The sequence below is a fragment of the Mchenga conophoros genome, linkage group LG16 (genome assembly GCF_057382185.1).
Source record: "Mchenga conophoros isolate Kocher_MC1m ecotype Shallow Benthic linkage group LG16, M_conophoros_male_GT1.1, whole genome shotgun sequence".
Taxonomy (NCBI): Eukaryota; Metazoa; Chordata; class Actinopteri; order Cichliformes; family Cichlidae; genus Mchenga; species Mchenga conophoros.
The window spans coordinates 10,781,683-10,808,719 of NC_140541.1; the positions used below are offsets into that span (position 1 = coordinate 10,781,683).

The window sequence follows — 27,037 nt, forward strand, 5'->3', positions numbered from 1 at the left end:
TGTTTCCATGCGTGCCATAGATAATCTTATCCTATTGGTCACAGAACCTGCTGTAGTACTGGTGGTGAGGTGGGACATTTGACATTCATTTCAATGCTTTTTCAGCTTGAATGCTTTTATCAGAGGAGTCATGAAATAAAGGTTTGATAGGAGATTACTTGGCCTTGCAGCTCAGTGATTCTGGTATTTTACCCATTTCTAACTGAATCCAAGGTGGAACACATCCCTATGCAGGACCCTGACTTCCCCCACTCTGTGTGTGTGTGTGTGTGTGTGTGTGTGTGTGTGTGTGTGTGTGTGCAGTGGTAGCAGTGGAGGCAGCCATCCCAGCAGCAGCAGTCGGAGCAGCAGTAGAGAGAACAGCGGCAGCGGCAGCGTGGGCATTCCCATTGCTGTGCCCACACCCTCCCCACCCTCCACATTCCCGGGTAACACACAGAAATATACACGTCTGTGCTACACACCTGCCCACCATTCCTCCAATTCTAACTGGACTCTTTGTACTATTAAGATTTTATATTTTAAAGTCCTTCTAAAGTTATAAACTATATAAACAGCTTAATTTTTGTGTGTAATTTCTGTGCTTGAAATTCAGCTCCCCCTGCTGTTTGTGCTTTGTCACTCACTCCCTCCTATAACCTTATTTCCTAACTCCTTCCTCCTTTCCATCCTTCCTTTTCTTCTGCCTGAAGTTTCCCCGACTGCCGGACCTGCTAGCTCATCCTCTACCGCCCCTAACTCTTCCCCTTCCCCGTCCCCAACTCCTTCCTCTTTCTCCTCCTCCTCCTCCACCACAACCTTAACACAACCCAACGCACCTCTGCCGCCGAGCTCACCTTCTCAACATGCCAACTCACCTTCCCAAGCAAACTCTCAAGCGAATGCGCCAAACGCCGGCACCTCCCCCCCCTCTAAATCTTCCACAAGCACATCCGAAGTCCAATCGGAGCTGCTTCCCCCTGCCCCTCCCCCTCCACTTTCCTCCTCCTCCTCTTCTTCATCACCCACTGAAGGTGAGTTTTCAGGGACACCTCTGCTCTCCAAACATCACCAAGTCCTCCTTTTTTCTCTCTGTTTCTGTGGATTTTATCCCCACCCCGGGGAGCTAATCTTTAACTCTTTCCTTCATGTTTAACACAGAAAATTAAAATGGAATTGAATCACTGATTGATTGATACGCAGTGTATTAAGAAAATATGAGTTTATAACGTTGCCCCTCTTTGCTGGTCAGGCCCTATCGTCCCTCAGTTCTACAGTATGAACCGGCCTCAGCCTCGACAGCAAACCCCACAGGTGGGGGGGTCACTGCCTTACCGCCGCCCCCCATCGGTGACTGGTCAGCCAATTACAACCCAGAATCAGGTCAATGGCGGTCCCTACTACAACCAGAGCCCAGGTATGCAGTATAAAAGCAGCCACCAGTCACTCCACTCCCACATTGAGAAAGTTTGGTAAAAGTTTTGTCTTTTGTGCTTGCAGCCTCTCCCCCGCCCCCCTCCCTGCTCCAGTTCACCCCTCAGCTTCCTCTGATGGGGTTTGTAGCTCGAGTTCAGGAGTCCAGTGAGTATTAATCTGGATTCTTTTTCAGTAATTTATCAGAGAAATGTTTCTGCACATCATTTTTCTCTTGAACATCTGTGTGTCAAAACGGATGACATCATCAGCTTTTAAGCCCAGATTCAGTTCAGCTTGTATAAAGTATCCCCAACCTCCAGTTTCAGACGCCCCCCCTCCCTCGCAGCCTGCCACTGAGAACCAAGTAGCGCACGAGGAGGCCCTGCCCACTCCTCAGCCAGCTGAGGATGGGCATGAAGAGGAGGACTCAGCAGTAGTGGAGTATAACGACCCGTATGCTGAAGAAGACCCACCGTGGGCCCCCAGGAACTACTTAGAGAAAGGTACACCACAGAAATACACAGAGGCAACAAAGTACTTGCAGTTTGCATTGTTTATGAGGTTGTGTTAGATCACTCCATCAGTGTTCCTTGAATTAGTTGCTCATATATGTAGCCTTAAACTGTGTCTCCGGGTAGAATAACACAACTTGGATTTAAGGTTGTCTACCCGGAAAACCTAATTCCCAAAGTCCCCCAAAAATCTTAAGTCAGGTATTGATGTCTTTTATACTCATTAATTGCTTTGGATATTATTGGATTAGTTGTTGCATTAATCACAGGGGTGAGCAGTTTTTTAGTTTCCATTTGTGCGTAAAAACTGAAATGCATGCAATTACATTTACTGCACTGCTTCTGGTGAAATGACTGAACCTTCTGCTGTTTAGTAATCATATATTGGTGTGTTTGTCGCCCTCCAGTGGTGGCCATCTACGACTACACGGCCGACAAGGAGGACGAGCTGTCGTTCCAAGAAGGAGCGATCATATACGTCATCAAGAAGAACGAGGACGGGTGGTTTGAAGGAGTGATGAACTCGACCACCGGTCTCTTCCCTGGAAACTACGTAGAGTCCATCATGCACTACGCTGACTGAGCCAAACGTGTCTGTAATCACAGCTGCGGTCAAGAACTAGAAGGGAAAATGTGACCCTGTTCCACGTTGCCATTTGTCTCCTTAAATTCACACTAATTGGTCACAAGAAAGTCAGAGCTTGTGAAAACAAAACGACCACTTAATCAATAACAGGCTTTACCTTAGTGCTTTAGGACTAAGAGGGGTTTCAGGTGTGAGATATTCATTTAAAAACACCTGAGACCTGTCTACCTGCAAGTAAAAAGTCAGTAAAGTTCTTTGGGTATCTTCTTTTCAACCCCGTGTAATTCAAAGAAATTATGAAATGCGGTGCTTTCCAGCCACACAACAGCTCTGTTTCTCTGAAGAATGACTACACACATTTTAGAAAAGAACGTTTAAGTGGGACCTGATGGTACAGGTGTTGCCACACATTCAGGGTGTGTCTCGGTCATACAAATGTGTGTATGCTGCAGAAGTGATAATTGTCCTAATAATCTAAGTCCTACTAATCAAAAGAAATGACTGCACCCAGAAGATCAAGACATGAGTAGGACACATTTGATTTTGTTTTTTTTAATCACAAGAAATTGATTTTAAGATGTTGACATAAGAAATTTGTTCTCTTGCAACACATGTTGTGCAGAACTTTTTTCCATTTCTCATACAGATGTGAAACCATTTAGTATGTAAGTGTGGTTAAATGTTATAAATCATAGACATGATCACAGCAGAGTGATTCTTATAATAGTAGAGCTGAAAATCTAGACATAAGCCAGTGATGTTGATTCAAATGGACACTGTAGTGTGGAACTGTTAAAAGCTAATCCTGCGTGACTTTTAATGGTGCCAATCTCCAAAAACAAAAAAAAAAACAATCCTAAGAGCCTTATGAGGTGAAAGAAGGAGTTCTCTGAGGGAGGAGTCTTGGGGATAAACTTGAGATGAAGGAAACGATAAAAGAAAACACTACAGGTCAGAAAGGTTTTTATGTTAAACAAAGCGAACAGCACAAAGATCTTCAGTGACACTAAACTCAGTGAAGTTGTGTGAGTGACCTTTTTGCAAGTTGATTGGATGCCATCCTGCTCTCTTCATGGACAGTATTCAGTGAAAACTGAGCTTCTGTCCTCATAGAAAGTTCCTTTAACATCACACCACATCCTGCTGTGATGTGACGTCTGCAAGTGGAACTGTGTGTTTTCTGGTAGCTGAAGTTTTCTTGTTAGTTCTGTGTTGAATGAAGCTGCAAAGGCAGTTCTGGCTGATATAAATGTATGTGTGTAACTAAACTAACATTTTATCTAATCCACAAGAGATCTGATCAATCGCCAAGGTCAGACCAGACAGCAGAACTAAGCTCTCCTGTGTCCGACCTCATCGTGGGTTTGTTGTCGTGTAGTAAAGTGGACCTGATCTAATCGCCAGGAAGAGATTCTGGAGCTGTTATCAGTTTTGTTTTGGTTTTTTTTTGTTTGTTGTTGTTTAAGTTTACAGTGTGTTTGCTTGCATGCCTGATTTATAATAGACATGTTTATTCGCCATATTCTGTTTTTTCTTTTTTCTTTTCCTGTAGTTTCACCAGCTTGCTTTATGATGTCTGTTTGACCAGCTGGAGGTTGTGATGTTTCTGTGCAGTTTTTGCTTGTAATAGCCCTTTAACTGAAGCCCTGTGTGCTTGGACGTAAGACCGACTCTCAGAAAAAGGTGGATATTTTTGTGCCATATGTGTGTGTGAAGAGTTGTGTGCACGTGTGTGTGAGAACCAGTAAGAACCAAATGTTCCCTTGTTGACTGAAGTGACTTTGGACTTGAAAACAGTGTGTCCTTAATGTACAGTGTAACTTAAGAGGTGTTTTACCACAGAAACCAGAGTATGCCAAATTAAATAACAAATAAGATGAGAAACAGTTTTCCCCTATAGATGTTTGAGTTGAAGGAAAAAACGTTTTTTTTCTTGATGCTCTTAAGATAAAGATTCTCTCTTGTGTAGCTGCAAATAATTATTTTAATACCTATATACCAAGCTGACATTTTCAGATAACAATAATTGTATTTATTCATATATCCATGTACTTTCAAGTTTGAGTGCAAAGTGTTGTCCAAATTAAAATGAATACAAATCATCAGAAATTTACACACTTCTCTGTAGGAGCACAAAAAGAACAGAAGGTGTAGTGTGAAGCAGCACACAACCCTCTTTGAAAAGGTAAAAAATAAATAAATCTAGTGTAAGTTCATATGTGAACACAACGGTCGCCAGCCTTCAGACAGAATGTCTTTAATGTAGACAGCAAATCGTTTGAGCTGCTGCAAACTTTGGCTCACTCTGGTTTTTGTTTAGCCTGCAATATCCCTTTAAAGTGTGGACTAAAAAATGAGATGAACTGTGAGATGTTATGGACAGCTTCTCCAAGGCCTTTAAAAAAAGAAAGAAAAGAAAATCAAGAATCTGTTTCATTGCCCTCAGTGCAGACATTGACCTCTAAACAGGACAAGTCTGGGTTGAGATTCACAAAATATTTTAAGAGTAACCCCCAGTGCCCCCCCCCTGGCAAGACTCTCCTATGATAGTAATAATTTCATTACACGTGGCCACAAGAGAAAGTAAGACACCCTACAATCAGCTGAAAAAATTCTGGACACGCCCCTGCTGAATTGCACTCATCACCTTTGAGTTTCTTATAGGACCTTTGGTTTCTCTTTAGATCATCGCTTTCATTTTATTTCTCCCATCTCATTCTTCAGGATCTACCTGAAAGAACAGGCCTCAGGAGAAGCTTTCTCCTTTCCAAAGTGAACATGACTGAAAGCACAATGTTCTTTAAGTGAAAATACTAAATAAATGTCTTAACAATAAGCATGTACTACTGTTGGGTATTTATCAGACTGGACGGTAGAAACTGCGTACAGAAGAGTTAAGTTTTTTTTGTTGAAAGGTGAAGATAAGAAATAATAATTAAATGCGTATGCTCACAAGAACTGAGAATATTTAAAATAATAATAAAAAAAAAAAAATTATATATAGATAGATAGATAGATAGATATAGATATTATTTTTTTTTTTTTCAACAAACCTGCTTAAAGGTAAAAAAGAAACGCAATGAAAGAACACTTTTAAGAGTGTATCGACAATTGTCATTTTATTTCGACAGGACAAAACGCCGGAAATGATAACGCGAGGACTGATCGGTAAAGGAAGAAGCTCTTTATCTAGTCAAACCACTATTTTATGGTCAGCTGTAGCTTTTAAAGTGACTTTTATTGGATGACACCTCACGCTTTTCGAGTCTAAAATTGCTGCTTTCCTATAGATTACTTAAACGAGTTTATTTTAAGGGGGAAGTGAAACGCCACTGTACGAAACTACATTACCCGTAATGCAGCTCGGTATGACCGACGTACTGTCGTGAATTTAAACTGCTAATACGTCGGTCACCGACTCTCAACAGTCGTGAAAACACCTGGACAAACTTGGATGTTTCTATCGGTTAATGTTTTGTTAGTTTTTGTAAGACTGTTATGCAGTTTCAGCACCGGGCAGAGTGGAGTTTGTGGGGCGGATTATTCGACTGTGAAAATGCCGCTTTATGTCAGTTAGCGCCGCAATGCTAGTTAAGCTAACTTTTTGCTAACAACTCGTTTGATCATTTTCATTCTGTAGCTTTTCAGATTTGCTCTTCAAATATGAATTAAACGCACCCGGTTCGTTGCGAGGATGCTGTATTTGCTATATTAGCTATTTAAACAAACAAAAAAAATAGTCTTATAACGGTTCCGCCCAAGCAGGAAAGATTCAGTTGAGGAAACCATGACACTCGCTCCGAAGGAACTGTCCAACCTGCTGAGCATCATCTCGGAAGAGGCTTGCACCAACTCCTTCGAAAGCCTCTCCACTCACTTTCATCATTACTTCGGGAAAGCGGAGCACTTCAGGGTCGGCTCGGTGTTGGTGATGCTTCTGCAGCAACCGGACCTGCTGCCCAGCTCCTCGCAGCGGCTCATCGCCCTCTACCTGCTGTGGGAGATGTACCGCACCGAGCCACTGGCCGCTAACCCTTTCGCCGCTGTTTTCGCGCACCTGCTGAACCCCGCACCTGCCGGAGAGGAACAGGAGAAGGTGCTGTCCGGTAGGTCTCCGTGTGAAAATGCTTTTTCCTGACTTTGTTTATGTCACCGAGAAAGAAATCAGCCAGGCCTAAACGAGCAGGACATATAGCAGCAGCGAATAAGCTTTGATACAAAGTTGAGGTTTTCTCTTAAGCTAAACTCAATATTTGAGGGTTGTGCTTTTTTTTAAAGAGTCTAAGTCTTCGTGTTGTAACAGTGATGACCAATCAAGATTTTTGGCATCTTATACTCTAGAGTCTAGACACAAACGAGTGTTTGTCTGAAATGAGAAACAGTCTGTTTCTCATTTCAGACAAACTTGTTCAGTTCAGTTAAACATTTGCCCTCAGATCTTGCTGCCAGTGCAACACCCAGTTACACTGGCAGTCTCAGTGTGACTGTGTAACATGATGAATGAGGGCATCAGGGATTATGAAGTGTATGAAGTCTCCTGTGTTTGGTGTCCAGGCTTCCTGCCTCCCATCACCCAACCTGAGAAGTTCTTCCTGTCCCAACTGATGTTGGCACCTCCCAGGGATCTCTTCAAAAAGACACCCAGACAGGTGTCCTGCATGGATGTTGGCAACATGCCCCAGTCTGTAGACATCAGCGGGTTGCAGCTAGCGTTGGCAGGTCAGTACCCACTCACCCATAAATGATCTACTGACTGAAAGACTAGGTGTGACTGGTCAAAACTGTCACTTGTTTATACTGGTTTGTTTTAAAAGGCAATTTTTTTTCTTCTTTAATCTCTTTGCAGAGATTACTTTGTTTACTTTGCACTTTGTTTCTTTTATGTTTTAATTCACTGTTTCTGTCTCTTTGTTGTTTAGAGCGTCAGTCAGAGTTGCCCACTCAGAGTAAGGCCAGTTTCCCAAGCATTCTCAATGATCCAGACCCAGACTCATCCAACTCAGGATTCGACAGCTCTGTGGCCAACCAGATCATCGAGTCTCTGGTCACAGGCCCACGCCCTCCCCTGGAAAGTAAGTGTTATTGATGATTTGTTTGTTCATTTTTCAAAAAGGCTTTTGTTATGCAGAAAACCAAGAACATTAAAAGCAGGTCACCTCAGGTGTGTGTGTGTGTGTGTGTGTGTGTGTGTTATTCACTTCTAGCTTACAAGTCAGGAGCTGTGTGAATTAGGAGATCACAGATGAAAAACAAGTGAACGTTTTGCTTTGCTGGCAGTTTTGTGGGTTTTCAGCTGTCAAGTGCACATCTGACTTATGTTCATCCATAAGTCAGATGAAGCAGCATGGTCACACAAGAACCTGAGTAGTTTCACTAGTGTGTGCATCAGAGCTTCAGCTCTCTGCCGTGGTGTCCCAATATTACAGTTCATTGCTGTTCATATCCTGAGACACAATGCTTGGCTCTCTGAACACGAGATCACCTTTTAAAGCTGGCACACATGTAGCCATGGTTACTAGAGTAGACCGCCACCCATGAATAAAGCTACGTCTGAAACAGAACAGGATTATCACAAGTGTTTCAATATCGTTGTTTAATCCTCAGGTCACTTCCGCCCTGAGTTCATCCGGCCGCCGCCTCCTCTCCACGTGTGTGAGGACGAGCTGGCGTGGCTGAACCCCACCGAGCCAGATCACAGCATCCAGTGGGATCGCTCCATGTGTGTGAAGAACAGCACCGGCGTGGAGATCAAACGCATCATGTCCAAGGCCTTCAAGAGCCCGCTGTCTGCACAGCAGCAATCACAGGTGGGTCAGCCATTTAATGCTTCTCTTAAAGTCAGGCACTGCAATTCTATTTAAACTGAAACTATGGTGCTGCCACCAGCTGCCTTTGGAGTGCAACCAGATAAACCCAGAGAGGAATTTCAGGGTTAAAGTTGCTACTTCACAAAAGGAGAAAAGCACAAGACAAATATATTAAGACAAGACATTAAAACATGGTTTGAAAAGAGTCAGAATGTGAAATCAACAGGAATAAAATGGAATGATGTGGATTAATCAGAGGATAAAAATGGTAGTTTACAGCTGATTGATAGTGGGAGTTTATTTCTGTTTCTCCAGACACTGGAGGACAGTATGCATCTTTATACAAGATGGTAATTATTTATAATTAACCATCCAAACTTAACATCTTTTGTCTTACCATCACTCCCAGACCCAGAGAGCTTCGTTAAACAGTCTGTTGTTACCGAGGATTAGCTCTGTGAACTAGCAATCTGTCCAGAGCATACCTCGCTTCTGACCCCAGGACAGCTGGGCTAGGCTCCAGCACCCCGTTGACCCTGAATTATGAAGAGAGGGTTTACAAGAGAAAGCATAAAATCTTTGTTTCCAGATGTGGAGCCAGTAATTGTTTAAACTTTTAATATTATTACATTATCAGAGGTAATATATTTATCATTTGTAGTTTTTTCCTCCTTCAGTGTATTTGAAATGCAGCGTGTAAATCTTTGCTTGTCAGTAACTCCCTGCATGCTCTGTCACTGCAGCTGCTGGCTGAGCTGGAGAAGGACCCGAAGCTGGTTTACCACATCGGTCTGTCTCCGGTGAAGCTGCCTGACCTGGTTGAGAACAACCCGCTGGTGGCCATCGAGATGCTGCTAAAGCTGATGCAGAGCAGCCAGATCACAGAATATTTCTCAGTGCTGGTCAACATGGACATGTCGCTGCACTCCATGGAGGTCGTCAACAGGTGGGGGCACGGAGCCGTGGAGCTGCTTACAGAAAAAGGCCAAATGTGTGATCTGAAAAAAAAAAAAGACAAAACAACCAAAGCCAGGACAATGATCAGAACACTGATGTCAGTGTGCTGAGGTTTGAAAAGTCAAACTAAAAATAAAGTTTTGTTTGTTTTTTAATCCAGTCTTCAAAAGATTTTCGAGGTTTTGTGGGGTTTGTGTCACTGGTTGCTTTTTAATCTGCGCTATGTGTGACTCGAGTAAAGCGGCCTCTCGTCAGTAAGCCCAGTTCTAGTCTCTAAACTAAACTCGGCTCACGCTATGACTCATTCAGAAGCTGACTGACTAAACTGGGTCTGTTTTAAGAGGTGTTAAAAGTTTCATTGTCAAAAGTGGAAATGTCACTCTTTGGGGGTTGTTTTTGTCCGCAGGTTGACCACAGCTGTGGATTTGCCTCCTGAGTTTATCCACCTCTACATCTCTAACTGCATCTCCACCTGTGAGCAAATCAAAGACAAATACATGCAGGTAGAGTACAACACGCAATGTAGTGATGCTTCTTCATATTTAATCATAATCCTTGAAAAAAAAAAATCCATAAAAGAACAAAGAACTCCTCAAGTTTTGGAGCAGAAAGTCAGTATGTTGAACACACACACCCCTGCTAATAAGTACTAAATAACAGACTAATAAAACAGTAGAATGACTTGAGGACACAGACTATAGCTCAGACTTGTTGACAGGGCTGTACCGCACAGCTCACCCCACTCTGAATGAGAATCTTCTGAACTGCTTCAATGTGTTTTCCAGTAAATTGGAGACCATGCTTTGTGTGGTGTTATTAGGTATTAATCACACTTTCTTTCTTCCAGAATCGTCTGGTCCGTCTGGTCTGTGTCTTCCTGCAGTCGCTCATCCGGAACAAGATTATCAATGTTCAGGACCTCTTCATCGAGGTTCAGGCTTTCTGCATCGAGTTCAGCCGCATCCGCGAGGCCGCCGGCCTCTTCCGCCTCCTCAAGACTCTGGACACTGGAGAAAACCCCACTGAGGCCAAACCTGCCAAATAATACTCGTCATAGATGCTACACGGGCGGGACTGAAGCAGCGGCTAAACGAGGACGGTTTGCTCTAATGCACACTCGTAGTGTCCCTGTACATCACAGAAGGAGAAGACTGTGCAGCTCAGAGGAAATACTGTAAATATGTTATGAAGTCCTTCAAATTTGAGTCATTTCTCTATATGCTCATCTTCTACAGTCCAGGTCTGCCTGAAGGACAGCAGCATTTCCTTTTTTCCCAGTGCTCTCCCCTTTGGAAAATGAAACCTCCTGAGTTTGTTTCATTAAAGAGATCGTTTATTTGACTCGGTGTAGTTGTATTTTTGGATTGTTACATTTCTCTTGTCACTCACATCCCCCTGTGCTGCCTGCCTGCCATGGTGAGTACTTGAATGGCTGTGACACTCAAATCTTTTTATACAGACGGACACAGTATTTCCTGTAGACAGTTTAAAGACTCTAAATATATTCTACATTTTAAGAAAGAATATATCTGTTAAATATTAAGTTGTAGCTAAGAGTGAACATGGTGTTCAAAGAAGGCTAAAAACAACTTTTACTGATGTATCTGAACAGCAGCCACGATAACAGCTGGCTGATCCCACCGCTGCAGTTCTCCTTTAGCATTTACCACACACTGGTCTACTGCTTATGTTCATTTTTGGGAATTGCTGTACTGCCAGTTATTAATTTCACACCACAAGTGCTGAAAGCCTCAATGAAGGTAAGAGTTAAAGTGGGTCATGTAATGAAGAATGGGCGGCCAGGTGAGCAGCAAGTCTTAACACTGGCATCTAGTGTGTCAGGGTAATGGCAGTTGGAGCTTGTAACATTTTCCACTGAGATCAGGGAAAAACAAAACTGTTTTCTGAGTGAGAGCCAGGTGTGCATCCCACAGTGTCCATCACTATCACTATATAATCTATATAATCTTAGTGATTACCCCACTTAAATGTCAGGATGAAAAATAACAAAAGTAATTAAAAAATTGTTGGTTTATTGCTTGCAAACATCACATATAAACATTTTGATTTGTAATCAGATGGCTGTGTTACACTGATCACTTGTGGTTTCACAGAAATTTAAAAAATGAAATGGGAAATGTTGCAGCTCTGCATAGAAAATAAAACTCTTTGTGATATAATGTGGATTGTATGTATGCTCCGGCTAAGTCTTAGTGGAAAATTATTATTTTTTTGCTAATGTTCGCAGTTAAAAGATTGAGGAAAAGTGGAAAATTAATACAGCAACGAAGATGGACATTTAATCTCCAATCAGCTGCCTTCAAAACCTTTCTTTTTTTTAGCAGACCATTTTTGTGCTTGTTTCCTGGTTGTACCTGTTTACTTGTCCTCTTCTGTGAGTTGTGGATCAGCTACTGTAACAGACACTGAAGCTAAAAGTCTGCAGTGAAACACTTTGAACTTTTTCCCCTTAGTTTATTTGCTGGAGGTAGAAATCTTTGTAGCTGACTTAAACACTTTGAAAATCAAGACTGGTACAAATCCTTTTTCTAATATTCACATTTTCATGTAAAAACTAATTTAAAGTCACACCTGTGACCTGTGTGATTTTAAAGCAACTCTTTAGGTGAGGTTTAACTTGACCCTTGGGATTATTTCAGCTTCTTGGGTTTGAATAAAACAGTTTTCTATTGTACATTTAAGAGAAACATGAGTGAAAGACATCAATCACCAGCAGATGTTACAAAATGTGTCCCACAGCCATATTGCCATCATAAATCCAATATTTCTGGTCATTAAAAAGTTACAGTCTAAAGCCACAACTTGTGAGTGGAGCCTCTGCATTAGCAACTCATTTCCTTTGGCTGCTAGCCTTAGAGGTCCCCTCTTCACAGACAGGAAGTGATTGTGGTTTTAGGCCCTCAGGCCACGAGCCATGAGGCAGGCGAACACCGTCATCACCATCTTAGGCTTGACTTCCACCAAGTCCTCGGGGAGCGCATACACCCGGGCGCCAATCTTCCTGGACATGGAGATGGCGTACCTAAAGACACAGTAATTGTTGGATTAAATTCCTGCTGCTGGCGATGCAGAGACATTTCTGAACTGTTAAGTGATAAGAAGCTGTAAGAAGAGCTGTACGCACTTTGCGTTGTTGAGTTTCTCCTCGTCAGTCAGGTCTTCGGTCTTCAGCAGGTCGTACCGGATGGATCCAGGCTGGATGGTATCAATCAGGTCAAGAACCGGCATGCTGGTGCTGATGGACCGGTCCTAACCAACAACAACAGCAGAGTTAATGTAAATCTCTCATTGTTTAGTGTTACAGATGTGAAACTACACTGCTATGAGCCTGGTTGCCATCCAGAGTGTAACCAAAAACTCCCTGTTGGGTTTTTGTTCTTGTTTCACACAGAGGATAACCTGTTAAGCAGTTTCATCAAGGCCCAGTGTAACATAAACTTGGATTATTCTGAACCACAAAGCATGCAAAGCAACTCTAGCGAAGTTCAGCAATAAAGATCTGGAGCTGGAAAAAAGTAGAATAGGTTCCCTTTAAAGCCGTGATAAATCTGTGCACAGGAAGTGATGTAATCAAAACTTTGACACTGGAGCATTTAATTGGAGGCTAAGGAGGATTTCCATGTCCATACTGTCGAGGTGTGTTACCTTAAAGCTGGAGATTGTGGATTTTCCGGCCCTTGTCAGGTTGTCGTTAACCCAGGACACGATGGTCTCATCGATCACCTTTTGCCCATCGCCAAGGTCCTCCAAGATATTCAGGGTGTACCTGGGTGCACACACAGGTAGCTTAGAGATTCCTGAATCGGGCATTTCTAAGCAGACTAAGTTAAATAGTTTCTGGTTCCATACACCCTTCAGTGCATTACCACGCTTTCTTTAACAGCCAAACCCCCATTCAAATATCTGCGGATTTCATATCAGGTTAGAACAACAGCCCTCACAAATCAGAGCAATCAAAACAAGAAGATGAGACCAAAGAGATGTGAGAGGTGAGTGAAGTGAGGTTTTACCTCCTCATGAGCTGCCAGAGCAGAGCGAGGGTGAGGGTTCGATTCCCTTCGTTCAGATCCTGACCCGCAATGCCGACCAGAGAGAACTTGGCCTCCTTCTTTCCCAGCTCCACGGCGTAGTTACAGTTCTCCAGCTGGAACGCACAAACAAAGGCTCGGGTTCAGCACGGATATGTGGATGCTTGAAATCCCTAAAATATTTGATGTCCTGTTGTTTACAGCTGGACACAGGCCAGATCAGGTGAATCCTTTCACAGATATGTGTAATGTGTCATTACAACATGCATAGTATGTGTCGTAATGACGTTTGTCATTACGACACATAACAAAAAAAAATTGTTTGTGAAAGATGTTTTCATTCCAATCATTGGCTGCTGTGAATGAATACAGAAATATTTCAAGAATTCATAGTGGGATCAGGAGAGCGAACATCACTGCAAATTTTGCATATAATATGAATGGAAATTTGAGCTTTCTAGAAAAGGCAACGTGGATTTGGTGCACAGTGTCAAATTTAATGAAAATGTTTTGGGGGGTTTTCATATCCATCATAAATGGATGTCTTTCCCCTTGAAGAGTGAGATGAGAGTCCTTTGAAGAACTGACACAGAAAGAGCCATCGTGTGTGACTTGAACTGTGTTGAGCTGTTGTACCTTCTTCATGTTGCTGCTCAGTTTAGGGTAGGGAGGTTTGTTGACTCTGTCCCAGTCCACTGGTACTTTGATCTTCTCGTACAGCTGGAAGATCACCAAGGCGTCGTCGATGTCTCTGCAGCACAAACAAACACATCACGCTGCTTTGCTGTTGTAATCTGGAGAATGTGTTCATATTCTCAACATGCTGCATGTCAAAGAAGGACAGAGGAAGACCGGTGAGGTGTCTTACGCGTAGAGATGGTTGACACGAGGGTTGACTCCCAGTGAGTTCATCCAGTTCCTGAAGGTGCGCTCCTCTCTGGTTTCACCTGGAAACAAACAAACAAACAAAAAAAGTCTGCTATTAAACATCCATGGCAGGAAAACTAGGGCACAGAGATCGGGAAAGTTGGGAATCTCTCACATATGAATTAAGCCCGCTTTGAGTGCTCAGAAAGAGTAGAAAAGCGCTATATAAGAACCAGTCCATTTACCATTTACCATTTACATTACCTTCGATGGAGCTCCAGTCGATGTCCTGGTTCTCTGGCTTCTTCAGAGCCGGGTATTTGTTAAACAGATTGGCAACAAAAGCCAAGTTGAGTTTAGGGTTGCCGCGGACGACATCTGTGGGCATAACGAACTGTCTGCACCCGAGCCGGTCGGCCTGGTCCAGCATGAGCTCCGCTCGCTTCAGGTCGTCTTTCTCCTGCAGAGCGAGCAGCAAGGCCGACATTAGAATGTGAGAACCAAATCAGAGTTTCCTGCACTCAAAATAAGCTGCTGGCCCACACACCTGCTCTCATCACCGCACCGGCCGCTGATCCCAGCTGATTACTGCACTACTTAAGATGGCGAGTCTGCACTAGTCTTCGCTGGATCGTTGAGCTATCAGCGTCAGTCAAACTTGTGTATCTGCCAACCTGTATCTTGAAAGCCCTTTGTTATTATCCCGCTAACCCGACCTTTTGTGTTTAGATCGTTTTTGGAACCGGATTCTGAGAGGAGTGACTGAGGAGGAGCTTTTGTACAGAAAGTGTGGAGCACCCTTCCCCCTAACCCTGTTTCCCACGGACCCTGGCGACCCGGACCCGTTTCCCCTGCACGTTGTATATAGCCACTTGGTGATTGTGTTCACTGTGAATAAATGCACTGTTCTTCGCTTAAAGGAATACCCTGGCCTGCGCCTGAGTCTCTTTCGGAAACCATATCAGAACTAGTCCTATAAATGGTCACTATGGCTATCAGATGCATGCTCAGGTGTCTTACCCTGAGTCCTGACATGTCAACGGCAATGGGGGGAATTCCCTCTTCGTCTCCTTTGGGTGCCACCTGGTTCAGCAGGTTGTAGTACGCCTTCGAATCCTGGAACAAACAGTTTGGAAAGGTTACCTTCTAGCAGCCAAACAAAAACTTCACACTGTAGAGAAGGTCTTTAATGTGAGTCTGTCTGTAGTACGGTATCGATGAAAAATTGATGTTGGCTGATTTTACTTTCGTTTAAGAATAAAAGTGATCACAACTCGGCTACTCCAGTTCTTTTCTCCGTTTGGTCTGCGGGACTCTGAGAACACAGAGTTAGACTTACTTTTGCTGATGTTGTTTAAACCCAGCTTGTGTTTCTGGGCCTGAGACTGCTTATGCATTATACACAAGGCCCAGATGTGTGTGTGTGTGTGTGTGTGTGTGATCACCTTGATGTCGTTGTTGAAGTTGTTGATCTTGCCACAGCCCGCCTCCTCCAGGTGATAGTTGGCCCAACGCAACAGCAGCTCCTCGGGGGAAAGTTTCATCAGATCCTCAAGACTCTCTCCATCCCGCAGCAGAGCGATCAGAGCTGCACGCATGTGTTTTCATTAAAAACATCCTCATGTGCATGGAGTGAGTATAGATTAGCTGGTAAGCAACTGAAAAGTAGCTGGTGGCTTTGGTTTTACTTTTGTCTTGAATACATGAATCTGATTCTCAGCAAGTAAATAATATCACTTCCAAAGTATTTTTTTAACATCTGTGGTCATTTTTTAGTCTATTTTTAGCTTTCATTGTATTCTAAATGAGAAACACACGCACCTTCATTCCTGCTGAGCTCAATGTCAGCGAACAGCCCGATCTTGATGACCTGCCACAGCAGACCCAGGACCAGGTGCTGCCTGCCCTCCTTCAGGTCCTCAGCTCCAATGTTCACCACATGGCAGCCAATGGCTGATGCAGAGTTCAGGGCCAGGTTCAGGTTCTCCTGTTAGATCAAGCAGTAAGATATCCCATGCACAGAGACTCTGTTAGACTGCTGATTGTGCACAGTGGTAGGTAAAGGAGATGAAAAGCGTTGCCAGAATCCAGGAGAGTCTCACCTGGATGGTGAAGGGTGTGAGCTTTTTCTTGTTGATTGTTCTCTCATCGATGGTGTCGGCTACAGACAGGTTGATCATTTTACTAACAAGAGAGGAAAAACATCCAGATTGATAACGGAACTGTTTTCTTTCCCCAATTCGAAAGTAGAACTGATAAAGGCTTTTTTTTAAATGTCCCTGAAGCTAAGATATCTCAGCAAAGAAGTACAGTACATTTAAGAGATCTAAAAATTATTACACAGTATCACAGTTGTCTTCTTTTTTGGAGTTGGATTTCTCATTTAAACTTTTAAATTTGCTCAAATTTTCAGTTTATAACCAACCAGTAAAGTTATTATAGCTATTTAAAACTGAAGTAATATCCAACCCAAGCACGTCTGTAAAAATTATGCAAACTGGGTCAACCCCTGTATGTAAAACCGTGATTTAAGTTTTCAGGAAGTCAGCTGTTGTTCCTGTGAAAGATAACGTACCAGAGAACGATCCCATCTCCCATGGCGGTGAACAGGTCGTTGGTGTTAGGATCCATGGGCAGAACATGTTTGCAGTCTGGATCCTTCTCCAGAGCTTTATTGATCCAGTTCACAAAGGCTACCTTTTCCTCCTCTGCAGAACAAAAAAAGCAAATTAAAGTGAGCAGCTGGATGATCATCTGCATCGACCACGTGCAAAATATTAACAAAACTGATTGTTTGGTTTTTTTTGTTTCTTTTTATAAACATATGTGTGTCAGACTTTGGTGTCTGATTCATTCAGATGATTTCCTGAGGCAAGTTCAACAATGCACACATATAACAACAGATGTACTTTTTACTGACTCAGACTATTTGAATTTTCTATCGGTGGCCTCATTTATCCTGATGCATTTCATTCACACAGGTTAGCATCTCATATTGAATAATAGGTTTGTTTTATTGTTTACATAAACACTTTTAAGCTTGGTTGGCATCAAATCAAGTGAACTATTGATATGAAAACTCTCCAGTAATGTCTAATGTATTCAGATGGTTTGGGTGTGTGTGTGTTTCCATATCTTTGTGGGGACCAAAAATGAGAATGTTACTATGCTTACGGGAACCAACAGACCTTATGGAGTCAAAATGCCTGTCCCCACAAGGTTGAAGGCATTTTTGAGACTCAAAATGTGGTTTTAGTGTCAGGCTTACAGTTAGGTTATGGTTAGGTTTAGGCTAAGGGTTAGGGTTAGGCACTCATTTTTGATGGTTAGGGTAAGCGGCTAGAGAGAAAGCGTGATATCAATTTGATGGCCCTACTAAGATATGAAAACACGACTGTGTGTGTGCTGACCTGAGTAAGAGTGCTGAGTGCCAGTCTGCTCTGAGGTTCCTGCCACATTACAGATGCCCTCCTTCTTGGTGATTGCTTTCTTGAAGGTCTTTGCAACCTCTGCACTCTTTAGTCCATGGACAATCTGGAGATGGGAACAAGAAAGAAAGGTGAGAAATAATCATTTATGCAGTATGCATGAAGTGAGTGATCAACACACTATGTCTGCACTGTGTATTTGTCTGATCATTCTACAGTAAACTCACTTCAGTAAACTTATCAAAGTTGAGCTCTTCGCTGCTCTTGCTCAGCTCCTGGATCATCTCTCTGACTCTGTAGCCCGGCAGTGAAAGGTTGGCGGCCTTGAGGACAGCATCAAGCTCATCCTTGCTGATAATGCCGTCATTGTCCACATCTGGAGGAGGATGGAGGGGAAAGCACAACTTTAAAGAGGGTCCATTAAACTTTCCCTATAAAGTCTCATACAATGAAGACAGTAAAGGAACTCATGTGAGCCGCTCTGAATGGCTCAGGCACAGCTCTGTATGATGTCAGGTGGATATCCTTAAGTTAATATGGTCATCTCAGGCACACAGCGGGTGGGTGGAGCTTCTGTGCGCCCAAATCATCTCCTCTTCAACTCCAACCAATCAGAAGAAAGATGGAGTGAAGCTAAAGTCATCATGCAAAGCTACTCTACTCTGCTCTATTCACTCTGCTAACGGCGCAGATTGCACACTACTCTCTAACACAATGTCCGGCCTGAAATATTAGTCATAGGTATTGTTTCATTATCTAACTTCATGTCCGGTGTGTAACTTCCTTCTCATCTCTGTGGCTGCACAGGCTGCTGAGATTACACATCATCCTTACTCAAATATTCAAAATGATATTAGTTTAACCTGTTGCTGTGTCTTCTTAGGGATCTCTTCCTTACATGGCATTTGTATTTATTTGAATGGTAACTGTATGAAATTTGGAATGATCAAATCTTTGTCATGAGAAGAAAGAAAAATACTATTAGAGGAAAGAACTATCAAAAGACAGCCAAGTCTGACTTTTCCCACTCACCCAGGACATTTTAAACACACTAGCAGAGTCAAAGTCTTACATCTTTTGAGCACACCTTCAGAGATCCTCTGAACATCAGACTTTTAGTCACTTTAATTTTAAAACTGTGATTTTAAAACTGTATATACTGTATATTCTGTGTATTTATTATTTCACTCTTATTGCCTGTTCTTATTGTCCTTATCTTCAACGTTATGCTGCTCTGTTGTTTGTTAATTGCACCTTGGGGATAAATAAAGTCTTTCTGATTCTGATCTATCTTACCAATTTTAGTGAACGCTTCTCTAAGATCCTCCAGCTCCTCTGCAGTGATCGGTGGGGCGGCCATGTTGAAGCGTGAATCAGTAGAGGAACCTGAAACTGGCACAAGAGAAAAAACACAAGACATCCTTAAATTTAAAAGTCAAAGCCTGTCAGCACTGAGGAGCATGTAAGCAGGGACCATGTGGTGGAGAAAGAAAGAGGAAATTCAAAGATGGTATCCTGATTTTCTACTGTGAAGCAAACTGCTCAGTTCTCATTTCTGCCAGTGTAAAACTTCCTGCTTGTGCTTCACTTCCTGCCTGACAGACAAAAGCCTCTCTGTTCATTACTGCTGCGTGTGTAATAAGATCAGAGCACTCTGAGGTCCCCCAGGTAACCTTTAACCACCCACAGTCAAGTCGCAAGTACACACAAATTCTTTGCCAAAAGAGAAAACAGCACAGTGATGCTCTGGTTCACAAAAACCCTGTTTAGTAACCAGAATCTTTTCATTCACATTAAGCTGCGTCTGCATTTGTAGATGGCGGTTGTCTAGTCGACATTCAAGCCTCCAGTTTTGTAATTACCACCTCATCATATGTCAATCAAAAGTATCCTTTGCTCTCATTGGTGGTTGCATCAGCTGCTCACCTTGAAGCTGAACTTGGAAACGGCCTATTTTTGTTTCACTCTGTATCCCTGACACCCTGCAGTCTCCAGTCGACACAACACTGCTGGTCTCTTCCTGTGTGGACGTCTCTGAAGAACATTTCTAGAAACACGGTCCCTCTAACAACCCATGCAATAAATAAAGGGTCTACCCAAAGCTGTGCAACAACAACAAGTCTCACTCTATGGGGTGGTACTTTTTAATTGCTGAGAATCTTTTGAGGTACTGAGTGTAGCCACTGGTTTAGCAGCAGCTACCATCGCTTCAGTAAATCAAGGAATCGCTCTATGCATCTCTGTTAGTCTAGCTTGATGACTGTTTATGTTGTTTGGACATAAATCAAATGGATTAGGGTCGTCTCATTTTGACGGTATTTTCTCTGCTGCTAGGCAATCAGTGGGCGGAGCCATCACCCCTACTACTGGGCATCAAAAGAGGTTCTTATGCTAAAAGATTTGTGATGTAACAGAAAATTCAGATGATTGCAGTTTAGAGCCAAAGAGAATTAGCTCAGAGACCACAGCAACCAAAGCTGCAGCTGTCTGAGAATTTACATTTCTGGGTGTTATCATTACTGATTTGATTTATAGTCAAAGACGACGTTACCCTGTTTGAATCTGTGATAAACGATGAACCACAATTTAAGCTAGTGATTAAATTAAGAAGAATTAAACTAATTTATTTCGTTTTTGAGAGCTGATGAAGAGATCAAGAGATGGATGGATCGATGGCATGTTCAAACTCTGTCTAGCTTTCATTTGGGGACAAACATCCACCAGGAACTGGAGACAGAGATCAGCAAACAGAAACTCTCACACCATGTTGTTGCATGCAAAAATGCTGCAGTAGAGCTAATGATGTTTTATGTGTAAGCTGACTCTCAGCTGCTGAAGGCACATTTTGCTCCTTGGATGTAGAAGTTTTAGTTCTGAGGACTGCTGGGAGCCCATCAACCTCAGCCTTTCAGCCTCTGTCTAAAACAGCTTCTTGGACGCAACAACACAGTCAGGTTTTACTCCTTTAGATGTTCTTTACTCACAAAAAAGTTGAAATTCACAGAGAGGAACTGAGCAACTGAAGATGTGATCGATGATCTCAGTTCAGTGGGGAAGTTTGAGGTCACATCGCAAATGAGGCAGAGCAGTGCCAAACTTCAGACTGCAAGTGTGGAAACTTTGACTATTTGTAACATTTACTTCTGATGCTGTAATGTGACAGAAGGTCCTTTATTTCACCGTTCTGCCAGTTTTGGTTTAACACTCTAGATACAGATTTATTTATTCATGTACTATTTATGCCACCGAGTAAACCTAATGTTTCCAGTGTCCCTTAGGCAACACAGAGACTAAATGAACAGAAATCATTGCATTATATTCTCCTTGCACTATCATGCGTTGCATTTTTAAAGAACGCGATTTAACTGGAGCGCTGTCGATTTTTGCAGCCAAACAGTCACGTTGACAATGACCACATGTGTTCATGACCTGTTTCTTTTTTGCTTATTAGAAAGGAAAAAGCAGCAGATAAGGAAGAGTGAAGCAGTTCTGAGTAGCTGCCAATCACATGACACACAGGACGTTCTATTTCAGTCTGTCATGATTCACTCCGAGCATTTGTCGACTTCAGATCCTTTTTTGGCAGTCGAATGTGAAGAGAAACACAAAGTAACATTTAAGACAAAAGGAGGAACGGGGGTACAACAGATTTACAGGGAAGACGGTTTGATGATGACTTTAAAATTTATGACTTTATTAATGAAATTGTTGGATGAAAAGCAACCTGATGTAAGGGATGATAAGAAAAGGCAAATTGCTGTAAAATGCATATCGATTTATTAGATGGTGTCGCAGTATAAAGAGAAGTGTCTCAGCCTGCGTTTCCATGTTATGCAATTGAAGGATACTGATGAAAGATAAGTAACTGATTGCAGACAGCTGTAAGGTAATGACGAAATACTTTGTTTAAAATGACTGTTGTAAAATTACCTGTTATACCAATGTTAATGAGGGGCAGCCAATTAAAAGAAAGCTGCCTTAAAAAGAGTAAAGTTAGCTGATTCCAGGTGATCTATCCAAGATAGGATAAATAAAGACGCAGCTAATATTGGTATGAGTCAGAATATGTAAATGTGTAAAAACACCCAAACTTCTTCTCCTTTCTTTTTCCCCATGAATGCTAAAACCGCTAAAGCTAACCCCACTGAGCTACAAGTGAAGAAAAAAAATAAAGAAAGACTTAATGATGCACATTTGTGGATCAGATCCATAGAGATGACAGGTTACAGATGTATGAATCATTTGGATTGAACTGTGCAGGTTACAGTAAATGTTTCTCAGCCTCAAGTGGGCAACAGTGAAATGTCCTTCATGGAGGGCCGGACTGGGTTTTGTTTAATTGTTTGTAAAGAGTGAGAATAGGTGTAGGAGATGATTAGCTCCTTTCTGCAGCAGCCCTTTGGACTTGGAAGCAAGGCACTCAGATACACTAATAAAAAGATTCCTCGCCCGCAATGAACATGAAACAATAAATATGAGAACAATGCAACTGAAATATAAGGTTAATTTATTCAAATAATTCATGATTAAGGAAAATGTGCCTGGTGTAAACTGCATTTGTACCAATCAAGTAAATTTCATTTGGGCAGATTCCATTAAATGTAACATTTCACATTTACTTGTGTAACTAAATTATTTGGGAAACTTACATGTAATTAAATTAGTTAGCAATAAACACAGCCTGAAGTCAGCAATAGATAGATCTATAGATACTTACATAATGTTACAGCAGCATGATAAAGGATAAAAAATAGTGCAGTCTAAGATATACAAAGATAAACAACATAGTTGGATAAATGTGCCACAAGCACCCAAAAAGGGCCTTATAAGGGCTTTATACTGTTAGATTATTTATACTATTAAATTTGGGCAGATTTTTTTTTTCTTTTTTTCGAGCGTGGGTGAATGACAAACGCAAGACTCAACCACTGGCAAACATTAGCTGCTGCTAGTATGTCTGCTCTGGCACTCTTATTTTGATTTTGGAGCCAAATTCACCATGCGCACACATGTAAGCTTTTCATATCTTTTAGGTACGAGAATTAGCTTTGAGCCACTGAAAATCAAGCGGCCTGTTAGACAGCAGCCAGAAGTCAGAAGCAGAAATGAAACTCCGCTCAGCAAAAGTACGGGTCTTAATACTTTTAATGTGCTAAAAGTCTTGCAATGGGTCATGGAAATGAAATGACTCAGTCTGGCCTTTATGGTGCAAAGTGTCGCTGAGCTCTTCTGCACTGATGCTCTTCCATGATCTGCCTCAAACTATCTCTGTGGCAAGAAGTTCCAGTTTCTTTTCACAGTTTTATTTTTAGAGATTTTTTAGATCAACTATTTCTGATTTGCATGCATGAGTTCTCCTTTTGTTGCTAATATTGTTTTCCTTCTGAAAACTTTAACCGCCTTAAAAACAGGGTTTACGGTTCACATGGTTTAACTTTCTCATGTACATGGGTCATGAGTCTGTGTGTATTTCACCTTTTCCCAGCACTGCTTTGTATCTTGACTCTGGCTAACACCTGGACTAAACAGCATTTATAATAAAACAACAACAACAAAAATATTAAAATCTAAAGTTACTTACACATGAATGTTGTGTCTGAAATCTCTTAGTGTAATTTCTAACATAGTTAAAATAGTGAAGTGTTGCTGAAGCTTTGATGATTTAGGATTACTAAATATGTCCCCAGCGAGAGGCGGGGCATGCACTAGCCAAGTCATCAGCCTGTCAGCCTGTCAGAAGCAATCAGACAACCACGCTCACATTCACACCTACACCCCAATATGCACGTCTCTGAACCCAAAACGAACCCACGCAGACATGAGGAGAACGTGCAAGCTCCACGCTGAGAGGCCCCAGCTGGGATTTGTACCAGTTCTTCTGCTGTGAGGTGACCCTGCACCACTGCGCCACCTGATATTAAAACAATCTAACTGTAAAGATTTCCACCTTCCACTTTGAAAATAATCGGAGAACATGCCACCAAAGCTCTGCACGCTGCTATGGTGAGCTGGCGTCATTACAGAGAAAAGCGTGGGGGGAAAACATGATGCAAACAGGCCATTTTAGTGTGTTCTATGTGTTAAAGCGAGGGCGGTATGTTTCCTCACCGCAGCATCGCATATCCCATGCTTCGTGCATGCTGTCATTTGTTTAACAAAGCCTCACACCACAGGAAACGCTTTTACACCTATGTTTCTCCTCATTTCCATTCGGCCTCTTAATGGCCTGCAGCGGCACGATCTAAAACATGCAACACTAGCAAGCGTCAACAATTTCCTGCACTGAATGTGCACGTGTTGCTTCATCTGTTGGCAAGCATCCTGTTTCATCAGAATATTGCATGATTGACAAGTAAAATCAAATAGCAAAGTAGTGTAGCAGAAGTATTATTATTTGGTAAACATGAGTACAAGTACTTTAAAAAGCTGCAAAAAGCACAAAGAAAGAGGGCCGTCTCGAAGCATCATGGCCCCGATCTCATCTCTTAGTGCGCATCGTCCAAGCGGCTCTGAGTTAACTGTATCCACAGCTTAGCATCTTCTCCAATCATAAAGTATTAATCGCTTGTCCTGAGATGATCTCTAGATTTCTGCCCACCCATTGCTACCTTAAAGGGATTTTTTTGCAGTTGAAGTTTGAAAACCGCAAACTTCCTTTTTCAGCTCTCTGCACTGTTCCTCTCCCCCATGCAGGCCTCACTCTGCTTCTAACTGCTCTTATTGTTTAATTTATGTGTGGCAGGTGTTAAATGATTAAAGGCAACATGCACGCTGTAAACAAGGCGTTTAGGTTTGGAGCAAACAAGGTTTGGAGTTTTGTGCTGTTGGTTTCTAAAGCAGGGCAGGCTTTAATGAATACAGCAGCAAAACTGAGCTGCAGTCAAGAAAGATCCAGCTTCAGTACTAAAATCAATGGCTGTGCAGCTATATATGCGATAATACATCATTACAAAGATGTCCTGCAGAGATGTCCTTTATCTCTCGGTCTTTCTTGCTCTCTCTCTCTATCTTTTAATATTTAATATCTATTAAATATTAAAAAGAAAAATCTGAGTCTTTCTCTCACCCTGCAGTTACGCCTTCAGGAAATACCTACGTGGATTAGAAGCCACCTGCCCTCTACCTTCTTTACCTGAGAGACGTAGTGAGGAAGCTGATCTCTGGGCTCGGAGGGTTACACTTGTCGTCTGTCTTTATCTCTTTCGTCCTCAGTCGGTTCTTCTGGCTGCTGTGCCGCTCACTGCTTTTCAGACAGCGCACTGAGTTGGGACTGAAAGCAGGGCAACGACGCATCTATTCAAATCTAAGAGGAAGGAAGTGACATGCAACACTTGAAACTAGAAACAGGAATGAAAGGCGTTTTTTGTCTTTATATGGCAATGCGCGGTGGCTACAAGTCAAGGTGACCCCCCACCGCTAAAGGTTTGAAGCTTCTTTTACAGTTTTTGAGCAGTCGCCGTGGACGTTTAGGTGTCGCAGGACTCCAGTGGTATCATTTAAAACATTGTGACATCAAAAAGAAGGTGTTAGTTAAAAGAAACAAATTCAATAGATGAATCAATACTGAAGAAATGTGGGCAAGTAGTTTTTCTCCGTCACCTTATATCATTTAGTATCTACTTATTTAATCTGCAGTTTCATTTTTATTTGGATATAATTGTGGTTGTTAGTGTTGTTGTTGTTGTTAGATAAAGCAAGGAGGGAAGCTGAGAGGCAGGTAAAGACAAAAAGTAGAGAAAGACTACTAACAGAGAGCTGGAGTTACAGAGAGCCATGCACGGAGGAACAGTTAGGTAAACTACAGCTGTGCTGTGAAAAAGAATATTTTCATGCCCACCTGTAAAAAACTAAGTGTGGCATTAATGCTTCCATAGAAACTAAGAGGGTAAGTATCAAGTGCAGTTAATTAAATGACGATCAAAAAGTGTGAGCACCTCTAAAAAGCAGAGGTTGTGGCAGTTTGCAGGTCTGGAGTAGTTAAGTGCAGGGGTGTGTCAGCACAGTGCATCAACCTTCCCAAAGTTCCAGCAAATTCCCTCCAAAGTCAGACTGTGCAATTCTCAGAGAACCTGCAAAAATACACAACAAAAAACAATGTCAGACTTTAAAGACTGCAGCTAGCAAGCTAATGTTAAAGTTCATGATGGCACAATTAGAAAAAGACTGAACAAATATGACTTGTTTGGAAGGTTTGCCAGGAGAGAGTCTCAGCTCTCTAAAAAGTACATCTCAGCACAAACCACAAAGACATCTGGAACAATGTCCTTTGGATAGATGAGACCAAAGTGAAGATGTTTGACCATAAAGCACAGCACTGTATTTGGAGAAACCCAAACACAGTTAATAAGCACAAACACCTCATACCAGCTGTCAAACACGGTGGTGGGGGGGTCATGATTTGGTCACAGGACCTGGGCACATTGGTGTCACTGAGTCACCGCGAACTATTCGAGAGTCAAATGTGTGACCATCTATCTGATCTCTAATGATCCCAAGCACACCCATCAAATCTACAATAGAATGGCTGAAAAAGAAAGGAATTGAGCTTGTGTAATGGCGGAGTCAAAGTCCAGACCTCAGTCTGACTGAAATCTTGTGGTAGAAACTCAAGAGAGCAGTGCGCAGACAAAAAACCTCAAACTTCAACAAAGTGAAACAACATTACAAAGAAAATGGACCAAAATGAACCCACAATAATGTGAGATACCAGCAAGTCATAGAGAAAAGATTACTTCTAATTATTGTACTTAGTGCACTTTGTTTTTCACAGGATTGCTCAGAGTCCTCTGAAAGCTCTCTTTTTTACGACATTATACAGTACTGTGCAAAAGTCTTGAGCCACCCCTCACTTTTTTATAAAAGGGAAAATAGGTGCAGTGATTTATGGAAACGTGCAGTTGTATCCTTGTAACTACCTGAAAGTCCATATTTGGCATGGCCACCTTTATTCTTCAGCAAAGCCTGAAAACTCATAGGTAAGCTACTAAGTAATTTGTGTAATCTCTAAAGGTTGATTCTGTTCATCTGGATGTAGCATTTTCAGTGGGAGAAACGTTTTGTCACTCATCCAAGTGACTTCTTCAGTCTCAGCTGACTGCAGGTTTCTCCAACCTTATAAACAGTACATTTGCATAATGACTGAAACCAGCCCACTGAAGGAACGATGGGCTGGGAGGTCAGTTCCTTCATCATAATTATGCAAATTCTCATGACCACTGATCAAAGCCCACTGATCAATGGCCATGAGTACCATTCACAGAGAGTTGGGGAATGGCTGCAATCACAGCATTGTACGATGGCGAAACATGTACCCTTAGGCCCCCTCCTCGATTCAGAGATGGTCTTTCCCTTTTCATGTAAATGGCCTCCTTGACTCTGCGCTCAAACCAGCAGGAGGGGAGGAACAGGGAGGAACGCTGGTTTGAGCGCTGAGTCA

The 27,037-nt window shown here is 42.2% G+C and overlaps 3 protein-coding genes across 10 annotated transcripts in view; 2 read left to right on the forward strand and 1 right to left on the reverse strand.

Moving 5' to 3' along the window:
* Positions 1-5,329, forward strand: part of LOC146556325 (abl interactor 2-like) — a 34,721-nt gene extending 29,392 nt beyond the window's left edge. For 4 of the 7 annotated variants that reach the window (XM_085250646.1, XM_085250649.1, XM_085250648.1 and 1 more), the window contains 5 exons: positions 304-428; positions 1,232-1,396; positions 1,480-1,560; positions 1,716-1,898; positions 2,315-5,329. In XM_085250646.1, the coding sequence (XP_085106772.1) occupies positions 304-428; positions 1,232-1,396; positions 1,480-1,560; positions 1,716-1,898; positions 2,315-2,490 (730 nt within the window). In that variant the 3' untranslated portion in view covers positions 2,491-5,329. Of the gene's footprint in view, positions 1-303; positions 429-692; positions 1,014-1,231; positions 1,397-1,479; positions 1,561-1,715; positions 1,899-2,314 lie in introns of all 7 variants that reach the window. The other 3 variants (XM_085250643.1, XM_085250645.1, XM_085250644.1) reach the window with 1 other exon arrangement.
* Positions 5,330-5,635: 306 nt separating this feature from the next.
* On the forward strand, positions 5,636-10,598 carry cnot11 (CCR4-NOT transcription complex, subunit 11). 2 transcript variants are annotated; one of them, XM_085248926.1, is made up of 8 exons: positions 5,636-5,661; positions 6,259-6,599; positions 7,048-7,212; positions 7,413-7,565; positions 8,098-8,300; positions 9,044-9,246; positions 9,664-9,760; positions 10,105-10,598. In XM_085248926.1, exons 2-8 carry the CDS (start codon positions 6,281-6,283, stop codon positions 10,300-10,302), a joined length of 1,338 nt encoding a protein of 445 aa, XP_085105052.1. In that variant the 5' UTR covers positions 5,636-5,661; positions 6,259-6,280; the 3' UTR covers positions 10,303-10,598. The 2 variants fall into 2 exon arrangements, with proteins under 2 accessions (XP_085105052.1, XP_085105051.1); XM_085248925.1 differs by having other exon boundaries at positions 5,640-5,704.
* Positions 10,599-11,270: 672 nt separating this feature from the next.
* lcp1 (lymphocyte cytosolic protein 1 (L-plastin)) lies at positions 11,271-24,888 on the reverse strand. Its single transcript, XM_085248924.1, has 16 exons — positions 24,734-24,888; positions 18,898-18,993; positions 17,829-17,977; positions 17,584-17,707; positions 16,749-16,881; positions 16,276-16,357; positions 15,995-16,160; positions 15,619-15,761; positions 15,194-15,289; positions 14,438-14,633; positions 14,175-14,253; positions 13,943-14,057; positions 13,289-13,422; positions 12,924-13,044; positions 12,403-12,527; positions 11,271-12,300 (listed from the first exon to the last, which is right to left on the reverse strand). The coding sequence occupies exons 2-16, from the start codon at positions 18,959-18,961 to the stop codon at positions 12,171-12,173; spliced, it is 1,857 nt and encodes a 618-aa protein (XP_085105050.1). The 5' UTR covers positions 18,962-18,993; positions 24,734-24,888; the 3' UTR covers positions 11,271-12,170.
* Positions 24,889-27,037: the final 2,149 nt, after the last annotated feature.